The 14,918-nt window shown below is 40.3% G+C and overlaps 1 protein-coding gene across 2 annotated transcripts in view; it reads right to left on the minus strand.

Annotated features, from left to right (window-relative positions):
* LOC144668230 (monoacylglycerol lipase ABHD2-like) overlaps window positions 1–14,918 on the minus strand; it is an 83,893-nt gene that overhangs the window by 25,208 nt on the left and 43,767 nt on the right. For both annotated transcript variants that reach the window (XM_078530000.1, XM_078530001.1), the window contains 3 exons: window positions 14,083–14,266; window positions 2,279–2,371; window positions 789–902 (listed from right to left, as the gene is read on the minus strand). In XM_078530000.1, coding sequence (XP_078386126.1) covers window positions 789–902; window positions 2,279–2,371; window positions 14,083–14,266 — 391 coding nt within the window. The remainder of the gene's footprint in view (window positions 1–788; window positions 903–2,278; window positions 2,372–14,082; window positions 14,267–14,918) is intronic.

A 14,918-nucleotide genomic window follows, 5' to 3' on the forward strand; every position in this document is an offset into this window, starting at 1 on the left:
TAAACACAGAAAAAGGAAGGTGAGAAGACAATTCAGAATTGACCGTCTAACACAAGAGGGCAAATACATGCCACAGACTGCCCAGCAAGGCAGACAATCATGGCAAATTCAAAAGCTGAACAGATATTTGGCAGAAGCAGTAATCAAGAATATGAAAGACAAATAGAGTGCATGGTATTTTTTGTTTTAAATTTGGTATCAATCAGTCTGGTCTCTTCTGGTCCTATACATTAGAAGAAAGCCTACAGCAATAGCACTGTTAAAGCATCTATGTGTTAGATTCCCATGAACCGAAACACCCTTACCAAAATTTTTTTTCCCCTTTCAAATGAACACAATATGAAGTATTTTGAATTAACACAAAACTGGGTCAAAATCCTGGAACTCCCCTCCTAACAGCACAATGGGTGTACCTACACAACATGGAAGCAGCAGTTCAAGAAGGCAGCTCACCACCACCTTCTCAAGGGCAACTAGGGATGGGCAATAAATGCTGGCCCAGCCAGCGAAGCCCACATCCCATGAATGAATTAAAAAAAAAATAGCCAAACAAGCAAGACTAAGAGAATCATCCTCTCAAACATGTATGGATTGAAACATAGATGAAATATTTGACAAGTTAATCTACCTAAATAGGTACCATTCAAAGAACAGTAGTAGCACTCCCTCAGTACTTTGCTGGAGCGTAACTTAGACTAAGAGATTAAACTCCTCGCAAAGTGCTGGAAACCACAACTTCTAAGAAGCAATATTACTATCAGAAACCAAGATGACATACTGCCACTTACCTCATGATGTTATCATCAATGTGCATCAGGGAAGTTGCTGTATAAAGTTTGCTAAGGTCTACATCTGCCAGAGGATTTGGTGTTCTGAACTCATTTTCTCCAAATAGCATTTTTCTGCAACATATAAAATGTTATCAACACCAACAAAATTATACCTATTTCTAATATTTACTCATGCCAATTGGAAGAGGACCTACCATTATGAAAAGTAACTACAGGCAAACACATGCAATGTTGACTGACATCAATTATAGCAGCCATGGCCGTCTCTTCTGTCCTTGAAAAGCAAGACTTCAACATTAAGCATGAGAAGACAATTTCTCACCCTTGCTTCGGGGAACTCAACCTATTAGTTATTTTCCTTAGCGAGAGAAGGAGAGGGTGCATGGAATGAATAGCAAATGACTAACAATGTCTTTTTTTTTTAAAGTATAGAATATTTGTCTTTAACAAAATATTAAAATCCAATTTCTGTTCTGTGAAATACAGTCAGCTCATATAAATGAGCATTAACAACCATATCTGTACTAAAATAATAGAACACACCTTGTCTTGTAAAGATTTGCCCCAAATTGTTAGTGGTAACAAGTCATATATACATCGCAGGTAAAAATGCAAGAATGAACAAAACATCTCGGTTGCCCCAGTCTCCACACTTCTGAATTTAACAGAACAAAATTCTAAGCAAGTAATGGACTATTTTATATGGCACCTAGGATACTGAGGAAGAGCATAGATTTCACAGCCTCAGTTCTATTAGGCCTACTGGAGAGTTAACAGGAAGGAGGCCCACATCTTCAAGTTCTCAGAAGCCATAGAAAATTAGTTCTGGAAACTGTTAGATGTGCAAAATTTCTCTCCCTATACTACTGGATTCTGGCAGCAAGATTATCCTCCACCTGCAGCTGACAATGCATCAATACAAAAGTGACATTATAAATTTGAGAAACAATTTGCCTTCAAGTAATATTAAAATCTTGCATTGGCCAATCGACAAGGGTTACTTTTATATGGCAATGAGTGCTAGCACATCGAACACAACTAGCATAGCAGCATCAAAGTAAATCTCCCTGGGCCAGTGATTTAGGAATACACAAGCACTGGTATTAGCAAATCCAACAAGTTTATTTTGGCATTGTGCAAGACCCAAATATCAAAGGCTCGGGGCATCACAATCGTAGCAAACACGATATTAAATCAGCTTATGTTTTCGCGTGTGCATGCTTGCATATGACGGTGCAATGAATGTTGCATAAGAAAGCACAAAGAGGTGCATAATAAGGGTAAGAATGAAAAGAATTCAATAAACCGCTTCATCGAGCACACAGTTATGACAAAAAAAGTTAAACATTCGTCGTTATTACTATGCAGCGGTTTATACGGCCAGTCTTGATCTCTAAATAGAACTCCAAATCCTTGGCAACATCTTTTACAGAATATATTCTACAATCACAACAAGCAAATGAATGACCAACAGAAATAAAAGTCACCTGTGAAACAATATAATCTTTTTCATGTTGTCTGCCATTAGAAAGTTATAAAACCTTCGACATTGATCCCATTGGAGGAATGTTTCCTGTGCCCTAAGCAAAAACAAAAGAAAATACCTTAGATACATGGCATCAAAATATAAAGCATAATTTGTGGAGAGCTGTGAAAACCTGTTTCTTCCAATGAGTAAGAAGTCAGCATTACAAATGTAAAATAAAATGAAGCAGTGATATTTTATCTCCACTGAAACACTTTGCTAAAGATTCTAATCCCATCTTTTAGGAAGCTCTTGCAACACCATTCTGATATTCTTAGTCTGGAGATAAGCAGCAACTTCCTGTCCAGTAGGCAATCCTTCAACTTATCTCTCCCTCAAGTTTTCTATGGTATATCTATTCTACTAATTGTCATTTGGTAGCACAGAACTTGAGCATTGCTGAAAAAGAGACATGTCGAAGCTTTTTGTCCTGCACGCATCAGGACACTTCGCAAGAATACCAACATAAGCTTTGTGTTTTGAATTTTGCAAGCATGGGCTGGTTGGGTATGGTTGCAAACAATGGCTGGGACATGCTGTTTGCAAAATTAAAAACACAGTGTCCAACATTAGATGTGATTCTGCGATTTGACAACATTTGCTGAATAATCCTCAATGTGCGAAGAATTATGCTGACAACCAACTTAAGGTAGTCAGTCAGGCTCGCAGTGTAGTGCGTGTGTGTGTGTACTGGAAGAGTAATACACAGATACCCTGTTCTTGCAGACAGAAAGAACATGTACACACACTGCACCTGTTTTAGCTAAACAAAATAAGCGACAGCCATTTGTTAACTCATTCCTCAGGGTATTGCTTTGACCAATCAGGGTCAAGCTGTAAATTTCAACCACGCTTGGCAGTTAATTTTGTCATTTGTTGTGCAAGGCCCATATATCAAAGGCTCGGGCATCACAATCATAGCAAGCACAATATTAAACCAACTTATGTTTTCGTTTGTGTGCGCTTGCATATGAGGGTGCAATGAATGTTGCATAAGAAAGCACAAACAGGTGCATAAGGGTAAGAATGAAAATTTTGTCACCATTACTGGTGCATTCTCCATGGCAACGCCTCTACCAAAGTCCACTTGGCAACCAATCAGCACATTCTTCTCAGTATAAATTGTTGCTTTTCCCTTACATTGGTATTCTTGCGAAGTGTCCTGATGAGTGCAAGATGAAAAGCTTTGACATGTCTCTTTTTTCCAGCAATATTCTACTAATCCTACTGTGTTCATTACTGGTCCAAACATAGTGAACAGTGCTACTTCTTTCAACCTGATTATACCACAAAATTAAGAGTCATTGCAGAGTTTTCTGCTTAAAGTCATTCCTTCTAGAGGCTAAAAACTATGGAACTCTTTCCATCACATACCAAACCATGCCCCATAAAGTATCCAGGTGTCAAGATCTGAAGATTTGCATTATTTAGTCACTAGACTTCCATTCACCTCATCTCTTTTCAACCTTAGTGGTGTTCTGCATAAATGGCGATTGGCCCTCAATCCAGGTAAACACTGCACTGAGTCCACACAACAGGTTTAATAAAACAAGTTCAGTAGGTGCCTTCAATAAATGCCTTGCAACAACAGCTCAACAGCTCCACTATAAATAGTAAATTACTGACACTCCTGGGCGATAGTAGTAAAGTGAAAAAATACATCTAAAATGATCTATTAACTGGATTCATAATGCAGCAGTAATTTTCACCATTAACCAAAAACTTTTAACTGATACAACTAGCTAATGAAACCAACAAAAGACAGTTTAAACCTGCTAATACAAAATGTGGCAATATTCAAAAGCCAGACAACAGGAGAGGTTCAAAGGTGGTGCATGAAGTGCCTTGGGAGAAACTGCTTCCTTGAAAGAAGGTTTAAAATCCATTTATGTTATCCAAGCAGTTCCTCATTCAATCATTCTAGAGACATGCTCAGTTTATACTAAAGCAGGAAAAAATAAATCTGTATATCTGCACGCTTGCAGCCATTTTTGTGATTGAATAAGTTCCAAAAGGGGTTAACATTCCTGTCTGCATTTCATCAGTTTTTACCCCAATTTTAAAAAGGACAATTCTCACAGCATATGATCCACCTTTATAGAAGTCAAGTCAGAAATTTATACAATTCTGGAGTAGCTTGGAGACACAGAGTAAGGAGTAAGCTATCACTGCTCTACATCAAGCATGGCAGCTGCTTGAGTGTATTGCATTAGTCTTCTAGTTTTGTTGAGTCAAAGGGGAATAAACTCTGGTTTTAGGTTCATGTTTTGATGTAATAATTGTTGTGTAAACACAAGAGAACTACAGTCACTAACACCAACACTAAGTGAAGTCACCCAACATGATACAGCAGACTTGTCAAGGTGCGCCTCAGGTCTATGAATGATTGTAATGCTAAATGTCTTATTTTATTGCAAACAACATAACAATATAGTTATTTCTGCAAATGATCAGAAGCTGGGGGGGGGGCGGAAAAAGAGAGAACACCCCTGCTCTTTTTTGTAATAGTACCATGGGACTCATCCGTTCACCTAAGGAGGCAGACAGGGGCCTTAATTTAACATCCCCTCCAAAAGGTAGCATTTCTAACAGTCCAGCATTGGAGTGTCAGACAGATGTTGTGCTCAAGGCTCTGGAATGAGACTGGAATCCACAGATCGAGAGGCAAGAATACTACCACTGAGCCACAGTAATATGGAAATCATACAAGGATTTAACATGATTGGTTTTCTCATGCTACAGCAACAGAGGAGCTTTACCTTGAACATCCATCTAATTACGCTTTATAGGAATATTGGGTGTAAAGAATGAAATGTTACCTTCTCCAATGCATATAGATGAGCAAAATAGAAACTAATGCCTAACATTCCAATTCTGAGAAGCACAAACATTTCTGTTGTTATAGGCCAAACAAATGCCCAGGGGGTAGGTTTTATTACCTGTTTATCCAGCGCAATGAATCATACTGAAAAGCCATTAAGGCCAAGTGTTATAGATCAACTGTTCATTAAAAATACTAGCCAGTAAGCTTACATTCTAGTACATGATTTTCATATTTAATTATTGAAGAGCTGTAAGCAGGAACTATTCCCTGGGAGTTCATAAAGTTTAAGGTCAATCATTACAAATTAGAGGGACAAACAGTTCCTTTGTAATGCCCAATCTTTGCTTGTATGAAACAAGGGTATGCTCGCTCAGTAAAACGGAAACCCATTTAGCTTGTATAACGAAAGGAAAAGACTGACACTAGTACAGTAATCAAATTGTAGGTGTAATTGGTACTAAAAGGATGCAGTACACTCATTCAATCACAAGAGATCTTATCGTGCTATGTACCAACAACATTTTATGGCATGAATTGCAGAAAATTTTCCTTTTGGGATTGTTAAGCAAACATCTCCTAGGGAAACTGTGTGATAGAGGTAAAGACTAGGAAGTGCACCATTTTGAAAATTCTCAATATGAACTTTGACAAAAATGTACTAATAAAGCTACCTCCAGTTTTGTACAGTTGACAAATTGTATTTAACATTGATAAAATCTGCTGGGGAGACGGTGGTGATTGGACTAGTAATCCAGAGGTCCAAGCTAATTCCCTGGGGACAAAGGTCCAAATCCCACCACGGCAGTTGGTGGAGTTTGAATTTAGTTAATAAAATCTGGAATTAAAAGCTAGTCTCAGTAATGGTGACCATGAAACCATTGTCAATTGTCGTTAAAACACCATCTGCTTCACTAATGTCCTTTAGGGAAGGAAATCGGTCATCCTTACTTGGTCTGGCTTATATGCGACTCCAAACTCTCAGTAATGCAGTTGACTCATAACTGCCCTCTGAAATAGCCTAGCAAATCACTCAAGGGCAATTAGGGATGGACAACAAATGCTGGCCTTGCCAGTGACGCCTGCATCCCATGAAAGAATAAATAAAAAGAAATAAGAATCAGCACTTTAAGGAGCAGGGGCGTAAAGAGAGGAAATCCTAAGCGGAGAATTGTGTCAACTGAAGAATTAGGTTAGGGAACAAGTTGACACTGCGTATTTGCTCCAGTTGCAACCTCTTATTTTACAATTTGTTCTTTCCTCAGGAACTTGCACATTCGCTGCTAAAGGCTACTCTGTAACCAGATTCTTAAGCAATGTGTTTAAGGAAGACTTTATAAACTTTCTCTTCCAATCCTGTGGGAAACTGCTAAGCATGAGCAAAACAGTTTTCCCTCAAAGGCCAGACCCATGCAGGAAATCACAGGCACAAAGTCACAATCTATTATTTTGTGGCACAATGATTTAGAGCACCATGATTCCTCGCTACACACTTTCTAAAAGTGTGACATTTTAAATCACCTAATTTACCGTTTTAATTTGGATTCGACCATGAAGTCGATATCTTTTGTCACACTTAGTTTAGGATAAATAACTCAAGAGCTGCTGTGCAAAACATTATCTCAACCAAATTCAATTAAGCTTCTGATGAATCAAATAATCTTAAATGTAACAATCCACAACACTCCAAGGAACAGCTGGGATGTAACTTTAAATTAAATGCCACCTCAGCAGGGATTGAAGGTTAGCACTGAAACATAATTGTACTTGTTCTATGCTTGGATTAAATTAACTTGCTTTCATTTAGTGTCCTACTTTGAGTGAAATAAACTCAGTTTAATTAATTTGTGCTCCCCATCCCCTTTCCCACATTAACTGCTCAAGACATGGCTTGTTTCAGTGCTGCAGTCCGGAACTAGTTAAACACTGAAGTAGTTAGTGTCAGCTCAGTATCACTTGTCTCAGTCAGAAAGGCTGTGGATTGTAGCCCCAATTTAAAAAAATTCTTTCATGGGATGCGTGCGTCGCTGGCTAGGACAGCATATACTTCCCACGCCTAATCTCGAGATGGTCATGGTGAGCCACCATCTTGAACCGCCGCAGTCCATGTGGTGTAGGTACACCACAGTGCTATTAGGAAGAGAGTTCCAGAATTTTGATCCAGCGACAGCGAAGAAACGGTGTTATAGTTCCAATTCTGTACGGCATGTAGTTTGGTGGGGAGCCTCAAGCATGTAATGTCCACATGCATCTGCTGCCTTTGTCCTTCTTGATTGTACAGGTCATAGGTTTGGAAGATGCTGTCGAAAGAGTCTAAGTGAGTTGCTTCAGTGCATCTTGTAGATGGTACAATCTAATCACATCTGACGTTCGAGTGAAGTACTGAAGTCTGTTGTTTAAGTTCCAGAATTGAGATACAGTAGAACTGTAGTCCTGTCTGCCCTGCCTGTTTCCATACTTTAAAACATAGCACTGTTCACACACAACAGATTATTTTGAGATGCAGTGACCATTATGTAGACAAATGTAGCAGCCATTTTGCACACAGCAGGATCTCAGAACGAAATGAAATTTAGTTGATGGAACAATGCAGTCAGCACAGCAGGAGAACCCTCTTTATCAAACAGTGGAACAATAATGGAATCACAGAATCGTAAAGGCACAGAGGGAGGCCATTCGGCCCATCGTGTCTGCACCGGCTCCTCAAATGAGCATTATGACCTAGTGCCATTGCCCTGCCTTTTCCCCATACCCCTCTACCTTGTTTCTATTTAAATAATCATCTAATGCCCTCCTGAATGCCTCGATTGAACCTGCTTCCACCACACCCGAACTACTCATTGTGTGAAAATGCTTTTTCTCACATCACATTTGCTTCTTTTGCAAATCACTTTAAATCTGTGCCCTCTCGTTCTTGATCCTTTTACAAGTGGGGACAGCTTCTCCCTATCTACTCTGTCCGGCCCCTTCATGATTTTGAAAACTTCTATCAAATTGTTTAATATCCACTGCAAAAGGAATACAATCTATCATATCAACCAAAGATCAAACTTTCACCAATGCAGCACTCGAAGAACTGCACTGAAATGGCAGTAAGTCCTAAAGAGACTTGAACTTACAACCCTATGACTGCAAGGCAAGTGTACTAACAGTGAGTCAACCTGACACTAAAATAGTGAAAATTGGGCATAGTCTGTTGGAACAAGATGGTTGGAGGGGCCAAATGATAACATTACATTCCATATTTTCAAAACATCCTATATATTGTCCACTGCTATGGCAGGGATATCTGTACAACTAACAACAGGGGCTCTAGACCAATCCTGGGATTACCATTGACCAGAAACTTAACTGCACTGGCCATATAAATACTGTGGCTACAAGAGCAGGTCAGAAGCTCGGAATCCTGCGGCGAATGACTCACCTCCCCTGACTCCCCAAACCCTGTCCACCATCTACAAGGCACAAGTCAGGAGTGTGATGGAATACTCTCCACTTGCCTGAATGAGTGCAGCTCCAACAACACTCAAGAAGCTTGACACCATCCAGGACAAAGCAGTCCGCTTGATTGACACCGCATCCACAAACATTCACTCCCTCCACCACCGACACACAGTGGCAGCACTGTGTACCATCTGCAAGTGCACTGCAGGAACTCACCAAGCCTCCTTAGACAGCACCTTCCAAACCCACAACTATTACCATCTAGAAGGACAAGGGCAGCAGACACATGGGAACACTACCACCGGGAAGTTCCCCCCAAGCCACTCACCATCTTGACTCGAAAATATATCGCCAAAAATGCGTCAAAATCCTGGAACTCCCTCCCTAACAGTGGGTGCGCCTACACCACACGACTGCAGCTGTTTAAGAAAGTAGCTCACCAGCATCTTCTCAAGAGCAACTAGGGATGGGCAATAAATGCTGGCCTAGTCAGCAATGCCCACATCCCATGAATGAATTTTTAAAAAGTTATCGTACCTGAAGTAACAAAGCTGCATCAGTACTGCTACTTTGTAACATTAGTGCTGAATAAAGAACAGGAATTAACTTATAATGCCAAAGCTGGTACAGAATTAGTTGCCCTTTGTAATCCTTGGTTTATTCCATCTTTCAAAGGGTTTTGAGAATCCTCTCAAAATCTTTTGAATTGTATTACAAAGAAAAAACTTGAGATCTAATTGAAAAAGAAACCCAAGCATAAAGGCATGAGAGGGACAACTTGAACTACAAATTAAATAACTGCAAATTTCAGAAATACCCAAACAAACCTTAAAAAGACCTTGAGTCTGCAGAACAGTATTCTGAACTAACCAGATTTTAAAGTGAAATTTTCCCAATGACTAGAAAAGGTTTACTGTGGAAACTCCCCCATACCCCCAACATCCTATTGGACTTTGTCATCCCTATATTGTTACAATCAGGAGGTTTATAGAATTATCATATTTTGGGACTGTAACTTTTAATTTAGGGTAAATGAAGGGGGCCATCCAATCTGTTTTCAAGCCTGTCTGACAATAGTCCTTGGGTGTTTGATTGTTAGAGATCAAAGGAGGGTCCAGGTTGTTTTTGCTGAGAAGGTGCAACATATTTATGCTTGGAGACCATGTAGCAGTCTGAGTTTACCATAAGTAGACCCTGCGTTTCCTAAGGTCTCAGAAAATAGCTGTAGGTTATCAGGCTGCAAACAGTTGTGCTGTAAATCATCAATTTCCTTTCTTCTAACAAGTAAATGGAGGTCAAGATAACTAATTAACAGTTCTACCTGAATGCAAGGTTAATGCGTTTCACGCTGCCATGGGGAAAGAGGGAAGTGGAAACCACTTTGAGATCAGGTTACAGGCTCCCTTATAAGTCAATGAATAGCACAGACAGCAACGGTTGTATGGCCAGCAGAGAGAAAGGCCACTTGATTTTTCAAGCCAACACAGCATGACGTGGAAGGGAGATAGTCTCTGGTTGAAGTGACGTTTTCTGCAGCCTTCTATTGTTTCTCACAGATTTGTTCTGGCCAGGGGAAAGAATAATTATCAGAACAGGCTTTAAGGTGGATTTAAGGAAAAAAACAAATAGTTTGGAGACAGTCACTTGAAGTTACTATTGGGGCAAAGTGAGGATACAGGAACCCACCGAAAACCGAGAGCAACTGCGGACTGTTTGCTAAAAAGACTAATTCTGTGGAGAGTGCAATGGGTGATAAGTACACAAAGGGAATGTCACTTTGTAGGTAAAGTATAAATTGCTTACAAAAAGAAAATACTGTTGTGTTTCAAAGTCATTTGTTAGAGTAAAAGTTTTAAAACGTGAAAGCATGTCAGGTCATTCTTTCAGCTAATAACTGGAAGTTTGAATCTCTTTTTTTAAGAAGTTATCTGTCTCTATGGAGTTTGTCAAAATGCTGTATTAAAATTATCGCACCATTGAGCTCACAACACATTGTGTCGGGACTTTGAGCCGTAAAACTCCTCACTGCCCTTGGTTTCCTCTATCAACTTGCTCAAAACTCAAGCTTGCCAACACTTAGTCACTTTCTGACTCACCCTATCTTCTCTATTCTTTTCACTTGGTGTATCCTATAAAATAGTCTTTAGCTTTCTACCAAGGTTCTCAAAACAAAAAGTATAGTACAATGTACTTGTATTAAAATATAAAACCAAATGAGAAATGCAGAAATCATATGTGTTCCATTTCTGTCCTAGATTGATGAGTTAATTCATAACTTCTGTATTCTTATCTGAGGTTCTACTACATTATCTAATCTGTAGTATAAAGTCTTTAATTTAGTACTAAGTGCATAAGGCCCACTAAATATACTCTCTTTAACTACAGTTCTTTGATTTACCAGAACCTTTGATACACCATGCTTTGCTTGCTTGCGATTACAGACTGTGATTTTATTTACAGAGCAAAACGTAATGTAAAAAATGGATCCAACACAGCATGAGAGGTAGGGCAATTAACATTAAAATTTTTGAATTGGCGTCTGCATCTTTTTTGTAACTTGCTCTTCACAATTAATTGATAAATTTCTGGAACAATTGCTGCGCAAAGTATCAATGCACAAGTCAGGAATGTGACGGAATGCTCTACACTTGCCTGGATGAGTGAAGCTCCAACAACACTCAAGAAGCTCAACACCATCCAGGACAAAGTAGCCCGCTTGATTAGTACCCCATTCACCACCTTCAACATTCACTCCCTCCACCACCAACACACTGTGGCAGCAGTGTGTACCATCTACAGGATGCACTGCAGCAACTGACCAAGGCTCCTTCAATAACACCTTCCAAACCCATGATCTTCATCACCTCGCAGGACAAGGGCAGCAGATGCATGGGAACACCACCACTTGCAAGTTACCCTCCAAGCCACTCACCATCCTGACTTGGAACTATATTGCCATTCCTTCATTGTCTCTGGTCAAAACCATGGAAGTCTCTTCCTAACAGCACTGTGGGTGTGCCTACACCACATGGACTGCAGCAGTTCAAGAAGGCAGCTCACCACTACCTTCGCAAGGGCAATTAGGGATAGACAATAAATGCTGGCCTAGCCAGTAACGTACACATGCCTTGAAAGAATTAAAAAATTACAACTTTAAGCCAGGAGTTATTCACATTTAACAATTTATATGAAATTCAGATTCCTATGAGAAACACATGCATCTTAAAACGATTTTTTTCCCCCCTCTCTCCTGAAGGGACGGGGGTGTATTCCCAGAGTGCTGGAAGTCATATGGTTCCTTCTACAAAGCACCATTCGTTATGCCTTGCTTTAAACACAAGTGTAAGCTTGCTATTCAAAAGTATGAGCCCTGACCTTTTCCTTAACTGATATCCTTAGCCACTGTCTGTTGAGTCATGTTACAGAGAGGTGGTTTGTTTGGTTTTCTTCCATTCTTATCTATTCAGCAATAGCCAGAGAATCACTTGCACAGGATATTTTCTTACTCGCTGGTGTCCCCCAAAGATCTGTGGCCCCCTCCTGCTTCTCTAATGCATACTATTGCCCAGCAACATCATCCAAAAACAGTTAGTTTGCATATGCACGCTGATAACACCAGCTCTACCTCACCACATCTCTCAACCCCTCCACTGTCTTTTAAATTGTCAAAACCTCTTGTCTGAGGTGAGATGAGCAGAGATTTCCTTAAACTAAATATTAGGAACACAAAGCCATCATCTTTGGTACCTGCTGTAATTTATGTTCCACCGATTCCATCCCTCTCCCTGGCAACTGTGTGAAGCTGAACCACTGTTTACAACCTTGATCTCATATTTGACCCCCAATTCTAGCTGCACACTAGGACCATCTATTTCCACCTCTGTGATATTGCTAACACTCCCCAACCTCAGTTCATCTGCTACTGAAACCTTGACCCATATGTTTTTCAGACCTCTAGTCTTGACTTTTCTAATGCACTCCTTAGCAGTCTTTCACATTTTATCCTTCGTAAACTTAAGGTCATACAAAACTTTGCTACCCATATCCTGACATCTTTACCCATCATCCTGTGCTCACTGACAGATATAAACTCCCAGTCCAGCAATATTTGATATTAAAATTCTCATCCTTGTTTACAAACCCCTCCATGGCTTCATCCCTCCCCATCTCCAATTTCCTCCAGCTGTACAACCCTCCAAGATACCTGCTAATCTCAGGTTCTGGCTTCTCACACACACCCCCGATTTTAATCTCTCCACTACTGATGGCTGTGCCTTCAGCTGCCAAGGCTCTGAGCTTTGGAATTCCCTCCCTCTTCTCCTTTAAGATATTCCTTTAAACCCATCTCTTTGACAAACCTTTGGCCATTTGCCCCAAAACGTCATGAGGCTTGGTGCCAAATTTTGTTTTTCTATAACTCTACCATTTAGAGTCATAGTGTCATAGAGGTCTACAGCACAGAAAAAGGCCCTTCGGCCCATTGAGTCTACACCAGTCAAACAAGTACCTAACTATTCTAATCCCATTTTCCAGCACTAGGCCCATAGTCTTGTATGCCATGGCATCGCAAGTGCACATCCAAATACTTCTTAAATGTTATGAGAGTTTCTGCCTCTACCACCCTTTCAGGCAGTGAGTTCCAGATTCCCACCACCCTCTGGGTGAAAAAATTCTTCCTCACATCCCCTCTAAGCCTCCTGCCCCTTACCTTAAATCTATGCCCCCTGGTTATTGATCCCTCCACTAAGGGGAAAAATTCCTTCCTGTCTACTCTATCTAAGCCCCTCATAATTTTACACACCTCAATCATGTCCCCCCTCAATCTCCTCTGCTCCAGGGAAAATAACCCGTCTATCCAATCTCTCCTCATAACTAAAACTCTCTAGCCCAGGCAACATCCTGGTAAATCTCCTCTGCACTCCCTCTATCCTTCCTATATTGCAGATTCCAGAACTGCACGCGATACTCTAGCTGTGGCCAAACCAGCGTTTTATACAGTTCCAGCATAACCTCCCTGCTCTTATATTCTATGCCTCGGCTAATAAAGGCAAGCATCCCATATGCCTTCTTAACCACCTATCTACCTGTCCCGCTACCTTAAGGGACCGGTGGACATGCACACCAAGGTCCCTCTGATCCTTGATACTTCCCAGCGTCCTACCATTCATTGTGTATTCCCGTGCCTTGTTTGTCCTGCCCAAGCGCATCACCTCACACTTATGTAATTACACGTTTGTATAATAATGTTTTATTATGTTAAAGGTGCTGTATACATGTTGTTAGTATTCTCCAGTCATAGACCACTGAAGCCAACTGTAGCAGTCCAAATGCTGTCTTCCCTGAACAATTGGGCATTGTACTGGAAAACATCTGGTCTGTTTGGCTCAGCATTACACTATATGGTACATTTAGCCTCACTGAATTCAATTGAGCATTTCAAGCTAAATTTTATTGCACACTGGAATGAATATGTGTGCATCCTTCATTTTAAAACAACTTACCGCAGCGCACTGTAGCCTTGACAGACACTGATGCAACAAAGCACCTTCTCCTGATTTGCTCGATTCTCTCCAAGGTACTTGCAAACAATGTTTCCACCCAGACTGAAGCCCACGACAACCAGCTGGGTCTGAGGGAAGGTTTTCCTTATGTAATTTACCATGGCGCCAAACTCCCATGTACAACCTATATAAAAAAATACCAGTTAACTTTCAAAGCACCAAAATGAGGCACCAAAATGACTGAAGGGAAAACAGATTTTAAAACAATTTGTACTAACACTTAAACCCACATTAATTCTATTCTACCTGAGCTCTTCTACAGATTCTACCACTTGGGCCCTAGCAATCTGACCAATTGAGAGGTGCAAGTAGTATTCTGAAACAAGTTAGAAACATATACATTTAAGGAAGCCCATTAATTGTCAGAATTATAATACTGCTTGAGTTAGGAAGTCACTTACAGGGCTTTTGAGTCTACTTACTTCAGGTGACCAAAATACAAACCACCAGAAAAAAAACCCACCAGGAGCAGCTTCGATCTTTCCGTTTTGGAAGCTGCACACAGCATGCCCTAGTAATGCAGACCAGATTGTATCAACATTAATTCTGAGCAAATATTTTCCCTGTCAGTAATAGGTCAACATATTCTGAAATTCAAAGATTTCTTACTCCAGATTGCAGGCTGTGCTGCTGAAAATGGGCAGATTTGCAGTTTAGACAAGTGCACAGTCTATGGAAACTATTATAATTGTGCCAATGGCCGTTGGCATAATTCTTAGCCACACTCTAACCATCTAGTCAACTGATACCTACACATATGTAATTGTTAAAATGTG

The sequence above is a fragment of the Cetorhinus maximus genome, chromosome 26 (genome assembly GCF_964194155.1).
Source record: "Cetorhinus maximus chromosome 26, sCetMax3.hap1.1, whole genome shotgun sequence".
In the NCBI taxonomy this organism is placed as follows: Eukaryota; Metazoa; Chordata; class Chondrichthyes; order Lamniformes; family Cetorhinidae; genus Cetorhinus; species Cetorhinus maximus.